This window comes from Taudactylus pleione, unplaced genomic scaffold, assembly GCF_031769625.1.
Source record: "Taudactylus pleione unplaced genomic scaffold, aTauple2 ptg000683l, whole genome shotgun sequence".
NCBI classification, from domain to species: domain Eukaryota; kingdom Metazoa; phylum Chordata; class Amphibia; order Anura; family Myobatrachidae; genus Taudactylus; species Taudactylus pleione.
Window position 1 is genome coordinate 197,548 of NW_028285085.1, and position 26,061 is coordinate 223,608.

General features: G+C 49.5%; 1 protein-coding gene across 4 annotated transcripts in view; it reads right to left on the bottom strand.

The window, feature by feature from the left end:
* Positions 1 to 17,446, bottom strand: part of ANAPC4 (anaphase promoting complex subunit 4) — a 66,143-nt gene extending 48,697 nt beyond the window's left edge. Inside the window, exons 1-5 of one of the 4 annotated variants that reach the window (XM_088455972.1) lie at positions 17,365 to 17,426; positions 16,069 to 16,209; positions 8,611 to 8,768; positions 7,476 to 7,581; positions 7,252 to 7,384 (exon numbers count right to left, since the gene is read on the bottom strand). In XM_088455972.1, coding sequence (XP_088312098.1) covers positions 7,252 to 7,384; positions 7,476 to 7,581; positions 8,611 to 8,718 — 347 coding nt within the window. In that variant the 5' untranslated portion in view covers positions 8,719 to 8,768; positions 16,069 to 16,209; positions 17,365 to 17,426. Of the gene's footprint in view, positions 1 to 7,251; positions 7,385 to 7,475; positions 7,582 to 8,610; positions 8,772 to 16,068; positions 16,210 to 16,568; positions 16,644 to 17,142; positions 17,307 to 17,364 lie in introns of those variants that run through there. The other 3 variants (XM_088455974.1, XM_088455970.1, XM_088455971.1) reach the window with 3 other exon arrangements.
* Between the last annotated feature and the right edge of the window lie 8,615 nt (positions 17,447 to 26,061).

A 26,061-nucleotide genomic window follows, 5' to 3' on the forward strand; every position in this document is an offset into this window, starting at 1 on the left:
CCACACACATACTTTAGCAATAGTGTTCAGGTTTAGGCAATAAGAGTCTAAGTGATTATGTATATAATAAATATACTGAAAACTGCCACCAACTGCCCCCAGGTGACCAGTAACCACAGTAGGTACACCGACACAGAGCAGAATTACAAATACTCACATGCACGCAAACCACTCAATGCTAGTAAATGTGGAAAAATATGAGATATGGTAAGAACTTACCCTTGTTATCTCTATTTCTACGAAGTCCATAGGGTTCCACAGGATACCTTGGGGTATAGGTGTGACGTCAGTCGCAGGGCACCAAAGAGTTAAGCTTTCAGCCTCCCAGGATGCACTAGGTCCCCCTCCTATACCCCGCCCCCGGGCCAAGGCACCTCAGTTAGTTACCAAGCCATAGGCCGGAGGAGGAGAAGGAAGAGAGAGAACAAAGATCTGGACACATACAAGAATCACATTCTCACCAGAGGGAGACGGAAAACCGGTGACCAGAGCAAAGCCCATCTGCAGCACAGGTGCGACAGGGCGGGAGTCCTGTGGAACCCTATGGACTTCGTAGAAATAGAGATAACAAGGGTAAGTTCTTACCATATCTCATATTTTCTACTTCAGGGTCCATAGGGTATCCACAGGATACCTTGGGGATGTCCCAAAGCAGTATCCTTTAAGGGTGGGGACGCTCCTGTGCAGAAAGGAGAATCCGCCGCCCGAAGGAAGCATCCTGAGAGGCGAAGGTGTCAAACCTGTAATACCTCACGAAGGTATGGACAGAAGACCACGTAGCAGCCTTGCAGATCTGAACTGCCGAGGCACCACGTCGAGCTGCCCACGAAGGACCCACAGACCTAGTGGAATGAGCCTTCAGAGAAGGAGGGACCGGTAGGCCTTCATGAAGATAAGCTTCAGAAATAGCCATACGGATCCAGGCTGCCAAAGTTTGCTTTGAAGCAGGCCAACCCTTTTTACGGAAGCCAAAGAGGACAAACAAAGCGTCCGACTTCCTAAACGAAGAAGTGCGGTCAACATAAGTCCTTAAGGCCCGCACAACATCCAAAGAGGCCTCACCCACGGAAAGACCCGGTGAGTTAAAGGCCGGAACAACTATTTCCTCGTTAATATGAAACTGGGAAACAACTTTGGGAAGAAACTCGGGCCGAGTGCGGAGCACTGCCCTGTTCCCATAAAAAACCAAGAAAGGGGGTCTACAAGAAAGAGCCCCTAACTCAGAAACACGTCTGGCCGAAGCAATGGCCAGAAGGAAAACAGTCTTAGCTGTTAGCCATTTAAGATCCACTGAGCCCAGTGGTTCAAACGGCGGTCCTTGGAGAGCCCTCAGGACCCCAGCCAAATCCCAAGGCGCCACAGGTGGAACAAAGGGCGGCTGAATGCGGAGAACACCCTGCATAAAGGTGCGCACATCCGGGATTGTAGCAATCCTACGGTGAAACCAGACAGATAGGGCCGAAACTTGTACCTTCAAAGAAGCAAGGCGAAGCCCATGATCTAGTCCCGCTTGCAGGAAGGCGAGAATCCGAGACAGACGAAACTCCCGCGGTGCATAACCTCTCGGTCGACACCACTGGAAGAACGTATGCCACACGCGATGGTATATCCTCGCGGAAGACGGTTTCCGAGCTCGTAACATGGTACGCACCACAGAGCTGGAAAACCCCCGGGACCTCAGCATGGCCGTCTCAACAGCCACGCCGTCAAAGACAGCCGAGTCAGGTCCGGGTGAAGGCAAGGACCCTGAGACAGAAGGTCCGGTCGTAGCGGCAACCGCAGAGGAATGTCCACGGACAGACCCTGAAGGTCTGAGAACCAGTGCCGTCTGGGCCACGCGGGAGCTATCAACAGGAGCGTCCCTCCTTCCTGTTTGAATTTCCGGATTACCCGTGGAAGAAGGGAGACCGGAGGGAACAGGTATGCGAACCGGAACGTCCACCGGACGGACAGAGCATCCACCAGAGACGCCCCTTCGTCTCTTGTGCGAGACCCGTACACCGGCAACTTGTTGTTGTGCCGGGACGCCATGAGGTCGATTTCTGGAAGACCCCACCTGTCCACCAGTAGTTGAAAAACGTCCGGGTGCAGGGACCATTCCCCCGGATGAACGTCCTGGCGACTTAGAAAGTCCGCCTCCCAATTGAGCACTCCCGGGATGAAGACCGCTGATATGGCCGGAAGATTGCGCTCCGCCCAAACCAGGATCCGAGACACCTCTACGAGAGCCGCCCGACTGCGAGTTCCTCCTTGCCTGTCTATGTAGGCCACGGTGGTAGCGTTGTCCGACTGGACCTGCACCGGGCGACCCTGGAGAAACCGCTGTGCCTGCTGGAGAGCATTGAAGACCGCACGGAGTTCCAAGATATTTATTGGAAGCTCCGCTTCTGTCGGCGTCCACCTGCCCTGGAACAAGTGTGGACCCGAAACTGCTCCCCAGCCCCGAAGACTGGCGTCCGTTGTCAACAGGACCCAATTTGGAACCCAGAACGGACGTCCCTTGTTGAGGTGGGTCGTCTGTAACCACCACGTAAGGGACAGGCGAACCTCCTGGGTGAGCACAATCGTCTGGGACTTCAGAGACTGAGTCAGCCCGTTCCACTTGGACAGGATCAGGTGCTGCAGAGGTCTGGAGTGAAACTGGGCGTATTCCACCATGTCGAACACCGACACCATGGAGCCCAGTAACCTCATCGCCGAGTGTAAGGACACCCGGCGGCTGTGCAGACAACTGCGCACCCTTGACTGTAAAGCAGAGATCTTGTCCTCCGTCACGAAGATCCTTTGCTGTCCCGAGTCCAATAAGGCTCCAAGATGCAGAATCCTCCGAGACGGGATTAGAGTGGACTTCTGCCAGTTGATTAGCCAGCCGTGCCGTTGCAGCAGTGCAATGGTCAGGTCCAAGTGGCGTAACAGGAGCTCTGGAGATCCTGCCACCAATAACAGGTCGTCCAAATACGGCAACATGCGGACTCCCTGCAGCCGCAGAGAAGCCGCCATGACCGCCATCACCTTGGTGAAAACACGTGGTGCTGTTGCCAGGCCAAAAGGTAACGCCCGAAACTGGAAGTGGTCGCTGCTGATTGCAAACCTGAGGAACTGTTGATGGCGCCAAAGAATAGGGACATGCAGGTAAGCGTCCTGTATGTCCAATGACACCAAGTAGTCCCCAGGTTCCAGCGCCAGAATGATGGACCGTAGGGTCTCCATCCGAAACTTCGGGACCCGCAAAGACTTGTTGAGTGCTTTGAGGTTGAGAATCGGACGATATGACCCATTGGGTTTCTGTACCAAAAATAGATTTGAATAGAAACCCTGGCCCCTCTGGGAGAATGGAACCGCCACTATAACTCCAGCCTGGAGCATAGTGTGCAATACCTTCCGCAGCTCCGTAGCCTTGTTCCGGTCTGATGGGAGACCCGTGGTGAAGAAGCGAGCCGGGGGTCTGTGCCGGAAGGAGAGGGCGTATCCGTGGGAAACCACCTCCAGAACCCAAGTGTCTGTCGTAGTGGTCGACCAACACTGGGCGAACTGTAGCAGGCGGCCTCCCACCCTGGGATCCCCCAAAGGGAGGCCCGGACCGTCAGGCCGCAGGCTTGTCATCTGGCTTGGGGGCCGGACGTCTGGTACTCCATGCCTGCTTCCGGGGCTTGACCGATTTCTTAGGGCCAGCCTGTCGAGGAAACGACTGTGGTTTGGGCCTGCCCTGGGCCCTAGATGACCGAAAGGACGATGGTCCCGAACCAGAAGGAGCAGCGGCCGACGGGAGACAGGCAGATTTGGCTGCCGCCAGCGTGGCCACAATCTTATCCAGATCCGGACCGAAGAGAACTTCTCCGGTAAACGGCAACGCTTCCAGACCTTTCTTGGAATCTGCGTCCGCCTTCCAGGATCGCAGCCACAAGGTGCGACGAGCAGCTACCGCTGCTGAAGAAATTCTAGACACCAGAGTACTAATGTCTAGAGCCGCCTCGTTGATGTAGGTGGCCGAATCACGGAGATTGCCAATCAACTCCGCCTGATCGGCCGGACAGTCGGATTCAAAAGAAGCCTCTAATGAATCCGCCCAGCGCTCCATCGCTCTGGCAACCCAGCAAATGGCCATAGCCGGCCGTGCTGCCCCCCCTGCAAGGGAATAAGCGGACTTCAGGCAGATTTCTACCTTGCGGTCCGTAGCATCCTTAAGGGAGGACATGGATGGCATCGGCAATGTGGCACTACGGACAAGACGGGTCACGTGAGAATCCACCTGTGGAGGGGATTCCCACTTCGCAAAATAATTATCCGCGAACGGATAAGCCACCGCCAGGCGTCTCTGCGGCTGGTATCTTTTGCCAGGTTGTTTCCACGCCTCCTCTAAATGGTCCACCAACTGACCCGAAAGAGGAAAGACTGTGGCATCGCCCTTCACATCTTTGAAAAAGGCATACTTAGATTTAGCCGCTGGGGGAACTTCGTCCTCAATCACCAAGGCTGTGCGGACCGCCCGAATAAGTCCAGGAATATATACTTTGGACTTAGCATCAGCGTCCTTAGTATGGAGAGGTTCCTGATCGTAAGGATCTAGAATCTCCCCATCATCAGACGTCCCTTCGTCATCCTTATAAGGAGCGGACAGAGACGCCACCGGCCTTTTATGAGACCGCATCACAGACTCCCCTTGCAACACATCCGACAAGTGCTGTACAGAACTCGTCAGGGAGTTAACCCACGCTGGCTCCTGAGAACCCGGGAGCGGGGAAATAGGGAGACTGTGGGGTACCACCAATTGTCGTGGGAACCCCTGCATGGGTGACGACACCACAGACTGCTGGGACAAACCCATCGGAGTAAACGCGGGCTGCGGAGCTAACTGGCCCACTAAAGCTGTTAACGCCTGAGCGAAACAAGCCCAGGGCGGCTCCTGTACCGGTGCTGTAACCGTAATAGGCCGCGCCATGGACAAACACTGCCGGCAAAGGCCCTCCGCGCTACCCTCCCCCTCCGCTAACGGTACTTTGCACGTGGTACACTGTAGCCGGAGGGGAAAATCACTTTCAGACATGATGGCACCACGTATGTGACCTCTCTCACCAATTAAGTATTAAATAGGCGAGAGACCACCCTGCAGCACCGCACCGCAAGGGCTTTAGCAGAAAGAACAGGGACAGTAATAAAGCTGACAGTTTAGATGAAGAAAAGATTACAGGCAGCAGCGCTAGCACAGTCACATACAATGCAGAAAAATAACAATTCCTGCACTAACAGCGCTGATCACTCAACTACACAGACACAGGGCCTGGTAGGACACAGCGCTGCATACACAGACCTGACCACAGCGGAGGAGAGGTATGCGGGGGGACCCAGACCACGATGCTTCCGTCCAGCGCTTCCAGCAGCGTTCACCATGCGTTCTGGAGAAGATGGCCGCCGAGGAGCAGAGAGGAGGCTGGCCTGGGGGAGGAGCGCTGCCACAGGACCAGTCGGCAGCATGCAGAGAGGGCTGTGTGCAGCGGGGGAGGCGCCGGCTGTGAGACAGGGAAGGCGCGCTCCCCTGGCATGCATTTAACCCCTGGGACGCCGCAGCGCTACCGCTCTGCTGCGGTCCGCTGTCCCAGGGGGTAGTGGAAGCGCAGGTTGGTCGCCTGGCTCCACGCTGCAGCCAGTCCCCAGGGAGCCCCCTGCCTGGGGACTTAGGACCATGTGATCAGCGGGGACCCACCGCGGGACCCCGCTGCTTACCTCTGTCCCCCTTGAATCCGGCCATGGTCCGGAGCATCTGGGGTCACCGCTAGCTGTGACCCCAGACGCCCACCAGCATCCCCGGATCAGTACCGGCGTTCTGGTACCGGCGGGGTGTAGGGAAGACAGCATGGACGTCATGACTGACTGTCCATGCTGTTCATCCAGTTGTGCAGCCACAGCTGCATGAAGAATAAGCTTCAGGGGCTCTTCTAGCCCCCACTCCAACAGGTGCACCCGACTCCGGCCGGGCACCAAACTAAACTGAGGTGCCTTGGCCCGGGGGCGGGGTATAGGAGGGGGACCTAGTGCATCCTGGGAGGCTGAAAGCTTAACTCTTTGGTGCCCTGCGACTGACGTCACACCTATACCCCAAGGTATCCTGTGGATACCCTATGGACCCTGAAGTAGAAAGTAGTGCTCAACTATGCAGCTAAATTAGCAGGAATGAACTAAATATACATAACTTGTCTACTAGGAGCAGGTTACAGAGGAGACCGGAGCCCAGCTTTTCTCCCCGTGCTGTGCTGAGGCAGGCTGTGGAGAAAATGGGCGCCCAGCATCCCTGAGGAGAGAGGGGAGGATCCTGCCTGAGGAAAGGATGCGCACCCCAGGGTTGGTGGAGGGGTTACCAGGGAGTGCCCACCTCCCTGTCTGGCTGGACCCCAGGGCTAATGGCCACCGCTGCTTTTAAACAGCTCCCTGTTACAAAATAATTCCCTGGTGGTCTAGTGGGCGGCGCAGGAGACTGGGAGCCCCTACTGCCAGTACCGTCAGTGGTCTCCTGCACCGACAGTAAAAGCCATGAACATACGGCTCCCTGCATGCAGGAAGCCGCCTTTCGCCAGCTCTGTGGAAGTCTGGAGTCTGTGGTCGAAGTCACTGACCCAGTCGCCAGTGCTGAGCCCACTGCCCCTGGGGCAGTGGGGGCGTCCTATAGGACGTCTCCCATTGCCCACTCATAAGTAAAACTGCAAAACAATTAAAGAAAATAAAATAAACTGCGGGGGACCACCGAAAGTGGCCCCCCAAAAAATGGTGCCCAGCACCTGCCAGCACCAAACTCAAACTGGATGACGGTGGCTGGGGGCGGGGTATACAGGAGAGGGAGTCTGGGCTTGTGTGTATTTTAATTTAACTGTTTGGTGCCCAGACTCTCCTATCTAGGTTAAATGCAGTATTGCCCCTGTGCCCTCTAGTGCAGGAAGAAAAAAATCAATAATGAGCTGCTACACATAGAAATCATATTTTTTAACTTTCAAACAGGCCGGTGGGGTAGAGCAGTGTTTATAAAACTCGGTCCTCATGGAACTTTTACAGTCCGTGTTTGCAAAGTATACTCAGCATTATTTAGCAACACATGTACTGTGTTAGTCAATTAACATATCTGTGCTCCAGGTAGATGATCTGGAAAATATGCACTGTTACGGTTCCATGAGGATCGAGTATGAGAAACACTGGGTTAGAGCATGTGTTCTCCTTGCACAATTTTATTAAAAGTGCCTATGTAAATCACAGTTGTGCCCTCACCTGTTCTCCTCTGTCACCTCCATCCAGTGCATGCAGGACACCGCAGTTTCCACGGAGAAGGAATGGAGGCTCTCTGGTTTTTCCACATCACAAAGTACAACCCTCTTGGTATCAGCCAGACCAAAAGCCAGAACTATTGGCATAAACAGAAAGTAGAACTGAAGGTACTTTAATAACAAACCATAGATTTATCACAGATACAAAATATCACCAGTTCACCTTACTTTTGCCATCAGGTCTCCAAGCTAGGCATGTCACGTCCTTCCCAGTATTCTCATTAGGAGGCAAATTCCACACTCTCTGAATATTTGCCAGACGATGAAGCAACACCTTCATAGAGAAGATACCACTGATCATTGATGAAGAAAATCCAGTGAGGATTCATACACACATCTAAATTCTTTTGAGGTCATAAAAACCACGAACCCCAATGGCAAACATATAAAATGCAGACTATCTATAGGCATGCACACAAAATGAAAAAAAATCATGTGGTATGCCCATTCAAACAGCTGGGAACGCATAAGCAAATCTGCGAATGAAATGCAATGCTTCTAATCACCACATTTTTTGTTTTGATTTAATGAACATTAGATCATACATTTATTACATTTATTTATATTGCACCAGCAATGCATATTTCATTGTGATTTGCAATTGGGTACAAACACAGTAATGAAAGAAGACTGGGTATTAATAGACAGAGAAAGGGGTAGGAAGGAAGACCCTGCCCCAGCTCACAGTATATAAAATACCAGGAGTTTACCATATGAGATTAATGGATGCCTAAAGGTCTAGCCAGAAGGGTAAAAGGTACTTGGTAGTCTGTATTATTCCAATCACAGAGCAATGATAGTCTGGGGTAAGAGGGTTGTTTAAGTATAGAATGAGAAAACATGTAAATTTTGTGTGAACTGCACAGAGAGCTGGTAACTTGGTAGAAAAGCCCAGAGAGGATAAGTGGGTGGCTCACGAATTTGATAAGCCTGTCTAAAGAGATTAGTATTCAAGAAACACTTGGACATTTTGAGGATAGAAGAAAGTCTTGATGTTTATGAGGAAAGGCATACCACAGAGTGGGTGTATCCTAAATAAATGTCCTGTAAGTGGAAAGGAGAGCAGGTAATGAGTGTAGATGAGAGAAGCAGATCTTGTGCAGAGTGTTAGTTTAAGTTAGGAGATTTTGAGTCAAGTGACGCATTTCTGTTGATAGCCTTGCAGGTAAGTGGCATTTTACACTTGGCCTTAACTGAAAACTTCAGAGATAGTTTTACTTTCCTAAATGAATAAGCTAGAATTGAGAAAGTGGATACTGTTACACTGTACGTCATGAATAGGTAGCAGAGTTATGAAACATACCTCTCCAGCTTTGTTGACAAGTGCAATGAGATCTCTTTTTGGTGACCATGACATAAATAAGATCTCGTGGGGCAGCTGCTTCTCCCCAACCTGACGAAACAATGGCATCGTGGAGTTCCAAGAGGCAGCCACTCAAACATAAGTTGACGCGCTGACACCTGCTAGAAGTAATTACAAACTTTAATATTAAATTATGCTGAATCATAATTTCTTTCTAACATTGTGTGTTGACCGTGTTTAGAGTGGACCACACACAGAACGATTATTGCTTGTCGCTTCAAAATGGCAGAAAGACAGTCTAGATCGTTTGAAGTGATCAAACAAAATGAAATCTATATAAACGCTGCACTAAATATATATTGCATAAACCTAATAAATAAAATAATTAAATACAATAAATATATTTACACGGCTGGTGTGTAGAAAAATATATAAACCCTAACATATATGAATACTTTAAAACGAATTCATTATTAAACCTTTGACTAGCCAGCAAGGTATTAAAAATATAGGATACTATTTATAGGCAATCAGTTAGTAAACAATACATTTCATGTTGTTCCAGCTATCTACTTTTAAGGCACACATCCACTAGACGATTAAATTGAGTGATTGAATGATAACAATATACTTAAATAATCATTTGAAAATAGTTTTTTTTTTTTTTAAAAAGTCTAAAACGACCAGCGATGCGCACTCCCGCTGGTCGTTTAGACAGCTATCGTACAAATATGTTTGCAGATGATTGATATGCCTACACTGAACGACTGCTCGTTCAGTGTAGGCACATCACAGACTGACAAACGACTGCATGATCACAATGTCGTAATCGTGCAGTCGTTTTGATGTCTTCTAGTGGATGCGTGCCTTTAGACTGTCCAAGCCAAAAAAGAACAAAAGTTGTTATATGCTTGATCCAAACTATAGTTCCACTGTCCCATATAGCTATGTTAGTAATAGCAACTAACAGGCATCCCCATCTGGGTAAGCGAAGACAGTAGATCTAAAATAGCTTCAAGCTAGCGTCATAATATTCTAGAAGGATTTTAATAGTAACAAATATGTATATTCTTCAAAAAAGGGAGATTTAGTAAGTCTATTTGTAATGCATGCACATCCAACCAATAGAATCCCAAACTCAAGCCCTTATATTTATAAAAACCAGAAGTCTCCTGTCCCATCAGCCAATAAATAAAATGTAAGGGGAGATATCCTGCACTGAACTCCCCGCTGCTATGTTTATACACAGCATTTACAGGAGCATGGTATGATGTATTGTAGAAGCGGCACAAGGAACTTCTGGGATAGAGTTCGTGCGGCATATCAATGGTTTGCAGTTAACACTGGGCATTCTGTCTGTCAGAGCCTAGTGGGCAATTCTTAACGCGTTTCACCACCTTATTACCTGTCAGTCATTTCCTCAGAAGATATGATCAAACATGCATAGGCAGAGTAATGCTTATATTTTTGAGTGTCAGTGTATGGACTGACCAGAAGGGGAGACCTTGAAGTGGTTGGTCAGCTTGACAAAATATGAGATATGGTAAGAACTTACCTTTGTTATCTCTATTTCTACGAAGTCCATAGGGTTCCACAGGATACCTTGGGGTATAGGTGATGACGTCAGGCATCGGGCACCATAGAGTTAAGTCTTCAGCCTCCCAGGATGCACTAGGGTCCCCCTCCTATACCCCGCCCCCGAGCCAAGGCATCTCAGTTACGTACCAAGCCATAGGCCGGAGGAGAGGGAAGAGAGAGAAAAAAGATCTGGACACACACAAGAATCACATTCCCACCAGAGGGAGACAGAAAAACCGGTGACCAGAGCAAAGCCCATCTGCAGCACAGGTGCGACAGGGCGGGAGTCCTGTGGAACCCTATGGACTTCTTAGAAATAGAGTTAACAAAGGTAAGTTCTTACCATATGTCATATTTTCTACATCAGGGTCCAAAGGGTATCCACAGGATACCTTGGGGATGTCCGAAAGCAGTATCCTTTAAAGGTGGGGACGCTCTTGTGCTGAAAGGAGAATCCGCCGCCCGAAGGAAGCATCCTGAGAGGAAAAGATGTCAAAAGCGTAATACCTCACAAAGGTATGGACAGAGGGCCACGTGGCCGCCTTGCAGATCTGGACTGCAGAGGTACCACGTCGAGCTGCCCACGAAGCACCCTCAGACCTAGTGTAATGAGCCCTCACAGAAGATGGAACCGGCAGGCCTTCATGAAGATAAGCTTCTGAAATTGCCATATAGATCCAGGCTGCCAAAGTCTGCTTTGAAGCAGGCCAACCCTTTTTACGGAAGCCATAGAGGACAAACAAGGCGTCCGACTTCCTAAACAAAGAAGTGCGGTCAACATAAATCCTTAAGGTCCGCACAACGTCCAAAGTGGTCTCACCTACTGAAAGGCCAGGTGAGTTAAAAGCCGGCACAACGATTTCCTCGTTGATATGAAAACGGGAAACAACTTTGGGAAGAAAATCAGGACGAGTGCACAGCACCGCCCTGTTCCCATGAAAAATCAAGAAAGGGGGTCTACAAGAGAGCCCCTAAATCAGAAACACGTCTGGCCGAAGCGATGGCCAGAAGGAAAACTCCATTTAAGATCCACTGAGCCCAGTGGTTCAAACGGCGGTCCCTGGAGAGCCCTCAGGACCACAGCCAAATCCCAAGGCACCACCGGTGGAACAAATGGCAGCTGGATTCGCAGAACACCTTGCATAAAGGTGTGCACATCAGGGATTGTAGCAATCCTACGATGGAACCAGACAGGGCAGAAACCTGCACCTTCAAAGAAGCAAGGCGAAGCCCATGGTGTTGTCCCGCTTGCAGGAAGGCTAGCACTCTAGACAGATGGAACTCCCAAGGTGCATAACCTCTCGGTCGACACCACTGGAAGAACGTATGCCACACACGATGGTATATTCTTGCTGAAGACGGTTTCCGAGCTCTTAGCATAGTTCGTACTACAGAGCTGGAAAACACCCTGGACCTTAATATGGCCGTCTCAACAGCCACGCCGTCAAAGACAGCCGAGTCAGGTCCGGGCGAAGACAAGGACCCTGTGACAGAAGGTCCGGTCGTAGCGGCAACTGCAGAGGAATGTCCACGGACAGACCCTGAAGGTCCGAGAACCAGTGCCGTCTGGGCCACGTGGGAGCTATCAACAGGAGCGTCCTCCTTGCTGTTTGAATTTCCGGATTACCCGTGGAAGAAGTGAAAACGGAGGAAAGAGATAAGCAAACCGGAACGTCCACTGGACGGACAGAGCATCCACCAGAAATGCCTTTTCGTCTCTTGTGCGAGACCCGTACACCGGCAACTTGTTGTTGTGCCGTGACGCCATGAGGTCGATCTCTGGAAGACCCCACCTGTCCACCAGAAGTTGAAAGACGTCCTGGTGCAGAGACCATTCCCCCGGATGAACATCCTGACGACTAAGAAAGTCGGCCTCCCAATTGAGGACTCCCGGGATGAATACGGCTGATATGGCCGGGAGATTGCGCTCAGCCCAGATCAGGATGCGGGACACCTCTACGAGTGCCGCCCGACTTCGGGTTCCTCCTTGCCGATTTATGTAGGCTACGGTGGTGGTGTTGTCCGATTGGACCTGCACGGGATGACCCTAGAGAACCCAATGGGCCTGCTGGAGAGCATTGAAAATGGCGCGGAGTTCCAAGATGTTTATCGGAAGCTCCTTTTCCGCCTGAGTCCATCTGCCTTGGAACAAGTGTGGACCCGTGACAGCTCCCCAGCCCCGAAGACTGGCGTCCGTTGTCAACAGGACCCAGCTCGCCACCCAAAACGGACAACCCTTGTTGAGATTGGTCGTCTGTAACCACCAGACAAGGGACAGGCGAACCTCCGGAGTGAGCACCAGCGTATGGGATTTGAGACTCTGAGGCAGTCCATTCCATTTGGACAGGATCAATGCTGCAGAGGTCTGAAGTGAAACTGGACATATTCCACCATGTCGAATACGGACACCATGGAGCCCAGTAACCTCATTGCCGAGTGAAGAGACACACGGCGACTCTGCAGAAAACTGCGCACCCTCAACTGCAAGGCAGAGATCTTTTCCCCCGTCACAAAGATCCTCTGCTGACTGGAGTCCAACAAGGCTCTGAGGTGCAGGATCCTCTGAGACGGGATCAGGGTGGACTTTTGCCAGTTTATCAACCAGCCGTGCCGTTGCAGTACAGCAATAGTCAGATCCAAATGGTGTAGAAGGAGCTCCGGAGATCCTGCTACCAACAGTAGGTCGTCTAGGTACGGCAACATGCGGACTCCTTGCAGCCGCAGGGAAGCCGCCATGACCGCCATCACCTTGGTGAACACACGTGGTGCTGTCGCCAAGCCAAAAGGTAACGCCCGGAACTGGAAGTGATCGTTGCAGATTGGAAACCTGAGGAACTGTTGATGGCGCGAAAGAATAGGGACATGCAGATAAGCGTCCTGTATGTCCGACACCATGTAATCCCCAGGTTCCAGCGCCAGAATGATGGACCTTAGGGTCTCCATCCGAAACCTCGGCACCCGCAAGGACTTGTTGAGTGCTTTGAGGTTGAGGATCGGACGGTACGACCCATTGGGTTTCTGCACCAAAAACAGATTGGAATAGAAACACAGGCCCCTCTGGGAGAATGGAACAGGCACTATAACTCCAGCCTGAAGCATAGTGTGCACAACCTTCCACAGTTCCGTGGCTTTGTTCCTGTCTGATGGAAGACCCGTGGTAAAAAATCGGGACGGGGGCCTGTGCCAGAAGGAGAGGGCATACCCGTGAGAAACCACCTCGTGAACCCAACTGTCTGTCGTGGTTATCGACCAACACTGGGCGAACTGTAGCAGGCGGCCTCCCAGTTTGGGATCCCCCAAAGGGAGGCCCGAACCGTCAGGCCGCATGTTTGTCATCGGACTTAGGGGCCGGAAGTCTGGTACTCCAGGGCCTGCTTCCGGGGCTTGGCTGACTTCTTGGGGCCAGCCTGTCGGGGAAAGGACTGTGCTTTAGGCCTACCCTGGGACCTGTAAGGCCGAAAGGACGACGTACCTGAACTGGAAGGAACTGCAGCAGACGGGAGACATGCAGATTTGGCTGCCGCCAGCGTTGCTACAATTTTGTCCAGATCCGGACCAAATAGGACTTCTCCATTAAAAGGCAAGGCTTCCAGGCCCTTTCTGGAATCAGCATCCGCCTTCCAATATCGCAACCATTAGGTGCGACGAGCCGCCACTGCAGCCGAAGAAATCCGTGAGGTCAGGGTACTGATATCTAAAGCCGCTTCATTAATGTAAGTGGCCGAATCCCTGAGATTGCCTATCAACTCGGTCTGTTCAGCCGAACAGTCGGAATCGAAAGACGCCTCTAAAGCATCTGCCCAGCACTCCATAGCTCTGGCTACCCAACAAATGGTCATAGTCGGCCTGGCTGACCCCCCCCGCGAGGGAATAAACGGACTTTAGGCAGATTTCTACCTTACGGTCCGTGGCATCCTTTAAGGAGGACATGGAGGGCATGGGCAACGTGGCACTTCGGACCAGGCGTGTCACATGTGAATCCACCTGTGGCAGGGATTCCCACTTAGCAAAATAATTGTCTGCAAACGGATAAGCCACTGCTAAATGCCTTTGAGGCTGAAACCGTTTGCCTGGATATTTCCACGCTTCCTCTAAGTGGCCCACTAATTGATCCGAAAGAGGAAACACTGTGGCGTCACCATTAACATCCTTGAAAAAGGCATATTTGGATTTTGATACCGGAGGCTCATCATCCTCAATAACTAAAGCAGTGCGGACTGCACGAATAAGGCCAGGAACATAAACCTTAGACTTAGCGTCCGACTCTTTAGTACGGGGAGGTTCTTGGTCAGAAAGATCCAGAATCTCCCCATCATCGGACGTCTCGTCGTCATCCTCATAAGGAGCAGAGACGCCACCGGCCGCTTGTGAGGCCGCAACACAGACTCCCCTTGTAACACGTCCGACAAATGCTGTACAGAGCTTGTCAGCGAATTAACCCACGCAGGCTCCTGAGAGACCTGAGGAGGGGAAATAGGGAGACTGTTGGGTCCCATCAATTGTCTCGGGAAACCCTGCATGGGTGACGACACCACTGACTGCTGGGACAATCCCATCTGTGGGAAGGCAGGCTGCGGAGCTAACTGGCCCACGAGGGTTGTAAGCGCTATGGAGAAACAAGCCCAGGGCGGCTCCTGTACCGGAGCCGTGACAGTAATTGGCCACGCCAATAAATAACACTGCCGACATAGCCCCTCCGCATTACCCTCCCCCTCCGCTATTGGTACCTTACACGTAGTACACAAAAGCTGGAGAGAAAAATCACTCTCAGACATGATGGTAAGTATGTGACCCCTCACTGATACTTGTTAGAATAGTGGGAGAACCACCCTGCAAGCAGCGCACTGCAAGGGCTTTAGCAGAAGAAGAGCAGGGACAGTGAAAAGGCTGACAGTAGAAAGTGAAAGTACAGGCAGCAGACGCTAGCAGAAGTCACATACAATGCAAAGAAATCAATTCCTGCACTATCAGCGCTGATCCTCAACTACGCAGACACAGAGCCTGGTAGGACACAGCGCTGCATACACAGACCTGAACCAATGGAGGAGAGGTATGCCGGGTGACGCAGACCGTGATGCCACCGATCTTCAGCGTCCAGCAGCGCTCACCATGCTTCCACAAAAGATGGCCACCGAGGAGCAGAGAGGAGGCCGGCCTTGGGGAGGAGCACTGCCACAGGGCCAGTTAGCAGAGCGGAGAGGGCTGTGTGCAGCGGGGGAGACGCCGGCTGTGTTACAGGGAAGGCGCGCTCCCCTGGCATGCAATTAACTCCTGGGACGCCGCAGCGCTACCGCTCAGCTGCGGTCCGCTGTCCCGGGGGGGGGTAGTGGAAGCGCAGGTCCAAAACCTGGCTCCACGCTGCAGCCAGTCCCCAGGGAGCCCCCTGCCTGGGGACTCTGGACCATGTGCTCAGCAGGGACCCACCGCGGGACCCCGCTGCCCCCTTGAATCCGGCCATGGTCCCAAACATCTGGGGTCACCGCTAGCTGTGACCCCCAGACGCCTACCAGCATCCCCGGATCAGTACCGGCGTTCTGGTACCAGCGGGGGTGTAGGGAAGACAGCATGGACGTCAGTACTGACTGTCCATGCTGTACATCCAGATGAGCAGCCACAGCTGCATTGTAGAAAACTTCAGGGGCCAATTCTAGCCCCCCTCTAAACAGGTGCATCCGACTCCGGCCGGGCACCAAACGAAACGGAGATGCCTTGGCTCGGGGGCGGGGTATAGGAGGGGGACCCTAGTGCATCCTGGGAGGCTGAAAACTCAACTCTATGGTGCCCGATGCCTGACGTCATCACCTATACCCCAAGGTATCCTGTGGATACCCTATGGACCCTGAAGTAGAAATGATTGTAATATTTTGGAACCAACATTACCTGAATTTAAATATATTACGGTTTGGAGCTGGGGGAGACGCTGGAGATAATTCCAAGTGTAGAAGGTAAGCTTGGCCGCGGCTTGAAGAATCTCCCCGCACCAGGATAGAAGACAGCGGGCACTTGGCAGACGTGCAGGAGCTAGTTGCAGCACAGGACACAGTGGTCAGGATATGGGCAGCAACGCGTTTCATCCCGTTCCTGGGACTTTTTCAAGCTGAAGGTCACATTGTTGCTACATCAAGTTATAAATTAGCAAGGTGTGCTAAGTGCCTATATTTGATGCACTTGAACTGTCTATATGCACTGACTGCTATTTTATGATCCGGAATCCAGCACAGCCTTTTTCATTATTCAACCATGTTATTTTACCTTTATTTAAATTTTTTCATTGATGATTATATGTTTTATGCTTTACTGTCTATTTTTTTATTAATTTGCTGCTAAATGTATGTCATATTCATTGTCTAATTTATATTAAATACATCCTTACAATTTACCTTTTTCACCAGCGCTGTATTTTTCCAATTTAGTGTTCGTGGGGTTGCAATTTGTTCCTCTTTTCCTTTATACCGCTGCAGGTGTATCATTCAACATTTAGGAATCAGTGTGTAACCAAGCACTAGGGTCAACCCATTTTTTCCTATATATATATATATATATATATATATATATATATATATATATATATATATATATATATATATATATATCAATCAAACCTCATGGTTGTAAAAAAATGAACAACTGTGCAATTTGTAACACTGTACTGCTGACTAGGATCTAATTCAACGCACAACGGTAACAGGTAAAATAGTTCCTATAACATTCTGAAATGAATTCCCATTGAACGTTTAGTTTTGTATTACAGACAGAAAACAAAACGTTCACGTTACCAGGAGTTATTTCATATAACATATTTGTGTGCACTACTCTTGCATGGCTCACTTCTTACTACCTGTACTATGTGGCAAATCTGAAAGTAAATCAATGCTTTATGCTATACCAACTATAGATAACTGAGGAAATGCAGCCTATTGCATGCTCTGAGCCCAATAGTACTAGTCCACTTACACGACGGGGATAGTAACTGAAGTACAGAAGCAGTGTGAGCGCGCATTGGGATTCACCCTATTCACTGTCCATTAAAGCTATGAGCGACCGGAATAATACACTATGGGTGACTGCCTGAGCGCAGTTTATACATGAAACCAAAAATTCCTGGAAACAGATGAGCAAGCACCATAATACACGTTACACAAGGAATAAAGGACAGACGACATGGGCGCAGTGTACCTGCAACTACATCATTCATCCCTCACATGGGCGGAAGCAGCAGCAGCGCGGGCTGGTGACGTCGGCGCCATTTTCTGACAACCCAGAACCCAATGAGTATGACCAAAGGCGTTGTCCAATCAGCACGAGGGGGCGTGGTCTAGTGGATAACCTAAAACTGCAGTAGACTGACACTCAAGCTGCTGTGAACTACACTTCCCAGCATGCCTTGTCACACTTTTGCTGTTAAGGCATGCTAAAACGGTGGCAGGGAATGCCGGGATGTTTAGTTCCACATCAGCTGGAGTGCAACGCTTTTCCTATCCGTTAGCGTAAAGGAATTCCAATTGATTAGGGATAGACAGGGCTATTTTTCTGGAAACATAGGAGCGCCAAAAAGCCACCAACATGTCTCACTGTTCGATAGAAGCTAAAATTGTAAGACTGACAAACGAATGGAAACTAGACATATCACAAAAAACCATTGATGGTTGTAAAACATCAACTATCCCTATTACTACAATTGTCTAATTATAAATTAAAACTGCAATTCTGTTAGTAAACCAGTGCTGTAATTTTTAGTACCAACCATATAATGAATGGTTATGTAGAAACAGCAATAAATGAGATCCCACACTGTATAGTTTATATTTGGGCTTCTAAAGTAGGGATGCAGTCAGGAAACCCGACGGCTTCCCAACTGTCTAATCCAGGCAGGGGTCTAATGATAGGCGTCGAAATCCCGACGCCTATCATTATCCCTACCCCGGGAGCCCAACGCCCGGCATACCGAACGAAGGTAAGCCGGGCGGCGGGCACGGACAGCCGTGGGGGGGGACTTAGGGTTAGGCACCCCCCCCAGGAGGGTTAGGCTAGGGGAAGTGGGGGTTAGGAACCCCCGCAGGAGACTTAGGTTTAGGCTGTGGGGGGGTTAGGTTTAGGCTGCGGGGGGGTAGGCACTAGGGGAGGGTTAGGTTGGGGGCTCCCAGTGGGGACTTAGGTTTATGCTGCAGGGGGGTTAGGCACTGGGGGGGTTAAGGTTAGGCACCCCTAACGGAGGGTTAGTTTTACTTACCTAAATCCCCTGTTGGGATCTTCACGGTGTCGGGAATTGAACACATACATACTGATTCCCTTAAGTAAGACAACAAAAGGGTTACATTTAGATGTGTTCATCATCTTTGCTCCCTGCCTAGTATGCAGTAACAACAGATTTAGGAGTTGCATAAGTTTGTTCAATGGGCCTGATTCAGCAAGGATCACAAATGCTAAATCGTACGCAGATGGTCGATTGTTGTGTACTGCGCATTCATCGTAGTGCGCGAAAGCCTCAATGCGATCTATGTAGTCCTATCGCAGAGTGATTGACAAGAAGCACCGTTTGTGGTGAAGGGGGGTTGGTTGAAGAAATGCAGGCGTGCCAAAGCGTTTGAACGCCGTTGCAGGGGCGTGCATAAATTAGCCTCTTCGATGCCATACGCAGCCTGAGCTCTCACTGTGTGCAGGAAAGTTAGCAATTTAGTTGTAGACCTGCCTTAAATGTGCAAGTGGCTCCGATGTACTTCGATGTTACCAATGTTTTGGCTGGATTGCAAGGTATTATGGATGTGCAAGAGGGGAAGTGGGCGTCTACAGGTGGTCCGTGAGTGCTTTGCAATTGCAATTAGCATTTCGCAGCAGAACTGCGTGCGCAATTGGAAAATATTGTCAAGTATGGAAAATACTGCATGCTTGTATACTCAATGCTCATACATTTAATTTGTCCCAGTTTAAGTAGGACTGGTATGTATTAAGACTATGGTCTCAATTCAGTGACAGTTGACCCCCCCCCCCCTCGTGTCTCTGCAGCAGCCTGTGTTTGTGTTACCTTCCCCCCACCACCGCTACCCCTGGATCCTCTCCTTGCTCCTCAATCAGCGGCGCCGACAGGCTCCTCACACTTCAGCGCACGTGACATCGCCTTACCCATCACCTTCCTTAGCCAGCCCCTCACCACTGTAGCCAGCCTCAGCACAGGCAGGGACAGCAGGCGGCGTGACCTATGTCATCACGTTGCCCAGTGCCCAAGCCGCAACTGAGCCTGCAAGAGGCCAGTACAATGTGCATGAATTGCATGCAGGGGGAGCGAGGAGAGAAGGTAGGAGGGGTGCTGCTCTCTCCAAACTGTGGCACTGATTTTAGCTATACAGCTAAAATTCAGTCTACACAGGAACTGTGCCAGCAGCTCCTGGTCTCCTCTTTGTCCCCAGCCGCAGGGAAGTACAGTATATTAGGTTGGACAGGATTGTAATGGGCTTTTCTGTCTGTACTTGTTCACTTTATGGTGTACTTTGTACTGTGGGCCCGATTCAGCAGTGATCACAATAGCAACCACGTACGCAGATCACCCGATTGTTCAGTACTGCGCATTCACCGCATTGCGATTATGCATGGACATAGGACTCCATCACTGAGTGAGTGACAGGCCGTGAGCGTTTGGGGGTGGTGACGGGGGAGTGGTCGGAGAAACGCAGGCATGCCTATCCTTGAGCACCGTTGCATGGGTGTTCATAAATTGAGTACTCACTGCGAGCGACAAGACTTGCAATTTCTGCGACAGCTCAGACTTGCTGTAATTGTGTGTGAGGGGCCAATGTTCTCCGCTGTATATGCAGGACTACGAGGTATTACAGATGTGAGAAAGCAGCCGGGGGGCGTCTATGCTGGCTGAGCTGTGTCAGGCATTAGCATATTTTTGTAGCAGCATTGCATCGATTATGCAGCTGCGATCACACTTGCGATCCATGCTGAAACAGGTATCTGCCTTTATTCTCTCTTCATTCGTCAGGATTAGAAAAGTAAGTCCTGGTCTAGGGTTGGTGGGGTTTCATCTGTGACTTTTTACACTTGGGTAAAGTATCACGCTAAGGTGCACAGTGGACAATTTTGGGCAGATGAAGGGTTGCACAAAAGTTGGCTGCAGTTATAATCGCATTGCTATTATTTGCCCATATGTGATGTTGTACGCATCTATACAACCGTACCGCCCTTACCCATACACTTGCTTTCACAGTGGTCATCATAACCAGTGCACGTTTTCAAAAGCCCTATTTACCACCCAGTTACATCTATAAATAACAACAAAAATATTTGCAAAACGGACTTGTGTGCAAGGCGGTAATGGCCCCTTTGTGTGTAGTTTGCGAGGTGGACAGTAATCTGTTGCATGCACCAGCCTGGTAATTAGCGAGGTTCATTAGTTCGCTAATGCCGCTCGTCACCTGTGTCCCGGCGATAGGAGAAAGGATTAGTCTCTCCAGCTCTTCTGCTGAACCTTAACCAAATGCACCCATGCAGTCTCATTGGATTCAGCCAGGTGTTAGCAGGTTTCTTAGCACCAGCACAAGAGGAACCAGGTTAGGGCGCAATGCTTGGCCAAATCAGTATAAAGTCTGGTCAAAGTTTCCTCTTGATTAAAGAGGATTCTAGAGAAGTCTTCCCTGGCTAAGTCACAGACATATCGGAGTTCTGCCTTGGGCACGGTCTGGAGTCCGATTCTGTGTGCCCCTCACACATACCCCTTTCACATCGCTATTGGCAGGTCGCATCCGGGATATGTACACGCATCGATCCCAGGTGCGACCTGCCTGAGACCCCTTTCAGACTAGTGACCCGACCCGGCAGCAATGGTTATTTCAAGTGGGCCCTTTCACACTGTGCAGTAACCTGGGTTGCTGTGCGTTCATGTCAGTAACCCAGGTTATTTGCTGACTGTGTGAAAGGGGTATACAGAATGCAAAAGTAGCCTAAGCATCAGTTTTGTCATGGATTCAGCAAGAGGGCACAGGGCAAATTGTTTAGTGCAGGCAGTTTAGCAGACATTACACATTAGGACAGCGAGGAGTCAAGGGGACTTAGCAATAAACTTTTTAAGAGGAAGAGAAAGCAGATGTATTCAGCAATTGGATACATTGATTGGAAAGAGGTAGTCTCCGTTAGTCACATGACACCGCACAGTAGTGTCCGTTAGTCACATTACACCGCACATTAGGGGCCCTTATACACGTTACACCACCCAGTAGTGTCCGTTAGTCACATTACATTGCACATTAGGGGCCCTTATACACGTTACACCACACAGTAGTGTCCGTTAGTCACATTACACCGCACATTAGGGGCCCTTATACACGTTACACCACATAGTAGTGTCCGTTAGTCACATTACACCGCACATTAGGGGCCCTTATACACGTTACACCACATAGTAGTAACCCTTATATACATTACTCCAAAAGGGAGCCCCTTATCATCATCATTATTCTTCCTCATTCCATTTACTCCTCATCATTTTTTTATTAATAACATGCAGGCTGCTGCAGCTCTCCATGACTATGTCAGACAGTCAGTCTCTCCGTCACAGTGCCGCCTCTTCTGCTGCCGGTCGGAACGGCTCCTTGTGCAGGGCAATGTAGGAATGGGCTGTGGAGAGAGACGTCATGATGTCTCTCCCAGTTCCAGCAGACACTGCGGGAGACGAGCCCACAGGACAGGCAGCAGCAGCACTGCCCGCAGTAATGTATATTAGTAGCGTTCAGGGGCTGGCTGGCATCTCTTAGTCTGGGGGGCAAACACAAGTAAGTGGCTGGCTTTTCATTACAATGGGCAAAAGTGTGATAATAACCTCTGTAGGCATGGTTTATCCAATTTGGGCATGCTCTAAATAGCCAATAAAACATGAAAAATTATGTCAACGAACAAGAACTATAAATACACTAACCAGTCCCATCTGATAAAGCAGAGGCTATTCTAGTTCCCCTTGCAAAATGCACACAGCACTCAAATGACCGATATACAATACAGGGACCATTCAAATGGCTCCAGTCCCAGGAAGTAAGGACAATGGAGGCATCACTTGTGTCTGCAAGTCACCGATGGCAGAGGCAAACAAGATTTTCTGTGAGGACACACTAGACTTCACACTAGACTTCAATATTACTTCTGTGTTTTATTATTTTGACAGTCAATCAAGTAAATTCAAAGTTGACGTTTCGATCCAGCAGGATCTTTATCAAGACAAAAATCAATATACCTCAGCAGGATCTCAATTCAAATCCAGGACAGGACATAAAGTGCACTTGCCTAGGGCCTCCCTATACAGTACATACACCTGTGTGTCAATTAGTGCCAAAATAAACTCTCTCTATTCCTCTACAAGAGATGATGTCATATTCTGTGTAGCAAATTTTCAGCAATAGTATCAAAAAATTAGGGACCAAGTAGACAATATAGACCCATCAGAGAACCACCCAGAGGCAATAAACCACTCTAGTCTATTACAAAGTATATCAGGGCTGCAGAAATCCTCATATGCTCCTCACATCGGAGTCAACAATGCGTTCTACAGTCATCTGTATACAACAAAGTGGAGACAATAGACCACTTGAAAAATTAGAGTTATGGTAGACTTACCTTTGTTAACTCTTTTTCTTCGAGGTCCACAGGGATACCATGGGGAAATGTGGTTGGAGTGATCCAGGCACCAAACAGTTAAGCTTTCAGCTCCCAGGATGCCTAAGGTCCTCCTCCACATATACCTCGCCCCTGACCACAGGCATTAAGTTTTGTAAACAAGCCCAAGGCAGAAGGAAAGAGTAGAGAGATGAGGGAATCCGTGACCAAAAGAAAAATTACCCAATGCAGCCAGGTGCGTCATGGTGGGTGCCCTGTGGACAGCCTAGTTTGTGAAAACCATACAACACAAAAAAGAGCGTCTGATTTTCTAAAAGAGTTTGTATGATCCAAATAGATACGGAGAGCACGAACCACATCCAGGAAGGCTTCACCTACAGAAAGGTCTGAAGACTGGAAAGCTGGAACCACATACCTTAATTCACATGAAAACAAGACACTACCTTAGGAAGGTAACCTGCCCGTGTATGGAGGACAGCTCTATCTTGGTGAAAAATCAAAAAGGAAGTGTGACAAGAGAGCGCTGCCAAATCAGAGAATCTCCGTGCAGAGGAGATAGCAAGCAGAAAAAGTGTCTTTGCTGTCAACCACTTCAAATCTACTGAGTCCAGGGGTTCAAATGGGGGAGCTTGTAGCCCTTTGCGAACCAAAGACAAATCCCACGGTGCCACTGGTGGGACAAAGGGTGGCTGAACTTGGAGAACACCCTGAAAAAAATTCTAACATCCAGCAGAGAAGCGATCCTTCGCTGGAACCAAATTGACAGTTCAGAAACCTGTACTGTCAGGGTGGCCAGGCGGAGACCGAGGTCTAATCCAGCCTGGAGAAAAGCAAGTACCCGGGAAACCTTAAAGTCATACTTTCTGTGGGAACACCAATGACCAAACGAATGCCAAACTCTGTAATAGATGCAACAAATATCTCTGAATTTCTATTGCCATATAGTTTTCATGTATTGTTGCAGGTACAATTTAGTGTGCTGTGGGAACTCTAGGGGATACTCCCCTTTCTGTTTAGTATGACCCTCTCCCTTTCATGCACCTGAAGAGTATTGCCAAATCGATTTGAGCAGCTTCCATTTTAGGTTTGCTGTTTTGAGAGGCATGAATGAACCAGCATTTGGAGGGCATGCTGGCTCTTGTAGTGCTAGTTGGAGTTCCCAGGGGTGACTCCCAGGTAAGCCAGCTCTCAATTTGGATGTATTTCTGTATGCTTCTTTATCATGAGGCCTTACCGCAGATAATTACATGGCCCAGAGTGGGCACTGTTATCATGCACATTAGGGACTGCCAGGTTCAGAGAAGCCATGAAGTGGCCTGGCAGCTTACCATGTACTTCTAAATGCATGCAACAAATATCTCTGAATTTATATTACCATATAGCTTTCATGTATTGTTGCAGGTACAATTTAGTGTGCTGGGGGAACTCTAGGGGATACTCCCCTTTCTGTTTTCCTCTGATGATGAGTCTGAATCTACATGCTGAGCAGACTGATAAAATAATATTGTCCGCTTAGGCATCTTAGGCCCTGATTCAGACCCACTCGCAAGCGGCTGTCCGCTCGCAAGTGGGTCGATGTTGTGCACTGCGCATGCGCACGCGCACGACGGCGGGAGCTCCGTCGTGCGCATGCGCCAGACGCGACGAGCGAAGGAAAGTCCTTCGCTCGTTGTGTCTGATCAAAGGGGGTGTGCTGTCGATGTTGATTGACAGCACGCCCCCTTTGGTGGGCATGCCTCCCTGACGGGGGCGTTCCCAAGGGAACGCCTCCCGTCAGAAGCCGGCCCACTGACATCACTATCTGATAGAGCCAAAATCACTCCGGGCCTTACGGTTGAAAACCTCAACCGCAGGCTCCGGCTCGCAGTTTCGATGGTCGCGATGGTCACGACCATCGCGGCCATCAAACTGCACGCTCGTATAGGCTGTGGGTGGTGACCCACAGCTATACGAGCGTCCAGGGGGACGCTCCATAGTTATGGAGGACGGCCCTCATTCAGAGCGTGCGCTCTGCTCAGAGCGTACGGCTCTGAATGAGGGCCTTAGTGGCTACCGGTCTGTTCGCCTGCAACATTTGCTGAAACGCAGCAGCTGACTGAGCCGTATTCTCACTTGAGTGGGCATAAACATCAATACAGGAAGGATGTATAGGGGGGACAAACATAGCAGGCTGGAACTGCTGTGGGTCTCCCATTATGGTAGGCTGTGTGGGAGTAGCCAAATGGTCCACTAGCTGTGTCATAACCTGAGACAAGGAGGACACCCAAGATGGCTCCTGTACAGGGGCTGGTAGACTGGACTGGTGAGGTGGTTCTTTATAACAAACAGCACACAACCCATCCTGTATAAAGTCCGGAGGGGACAAGTACGCCAAACATGAAACCAGCACCGGGTCCTCAGTTTCCTGTTTACCCTTACTCTTAGACATAATAAATAAGTGCAAATGTGACTGCCTTCACAAAAAAGGAAATATTTCCCACACACCTGTAGCAAAGGGTTGAGGATAAATAGCAGTGATAGTTATACCTGACAGTACTTTAAAAAATAAAAGCAGTAACCACACAGGAGAGCTAGCAAAAGTCACATACAATGCATATACAATATACTTGCAATGGGTCCCAGGGGTAGGTGGAGCAGCAGCACAGGCGTCCTTTAGGACGCCTAGTGCTGCTTGCTCTGGAGAAAAAATAAATAAAACATAAAATAAAAGCTTGGAACTGCCTGAGCAGTCCCCCTGTTGTAAAGGTGCGTCTGATCCTGCCGCACCAAACAAAAAACTGTGGCCAGGGTCGGGGTATATGTGGAGGAGGACCTGAGGCATCCTGGGAGCTGAAAGCTTAACTATTTGGTGCCTGGATCACTCCAACCACATTTCCCCATGGTATCCCTGTGGACCCTGAAGAAGAAAGCTACTGTTTGCCGGGGGGCATCTCATAATTAATAAAGGCACAAATAGGGAGACCCAGACTTGAACAATATCATATGAAAATAATCTATATAAATAACATGTATACAACACAAACACATGCATACAGTATATACACACCAACATAGCATACACATACAGTATATACACATTAACATACATACTAACATAGCATACACATACAGTATATACACACACTAACATACATACGAACGAACATAGCATACACATACAGTATATACACACACTAACATAGCATACACATACAGTATATACACACTAACATACATACTAACATAGCATACACATACAGTATATACACACACTGACATAGCATACATATA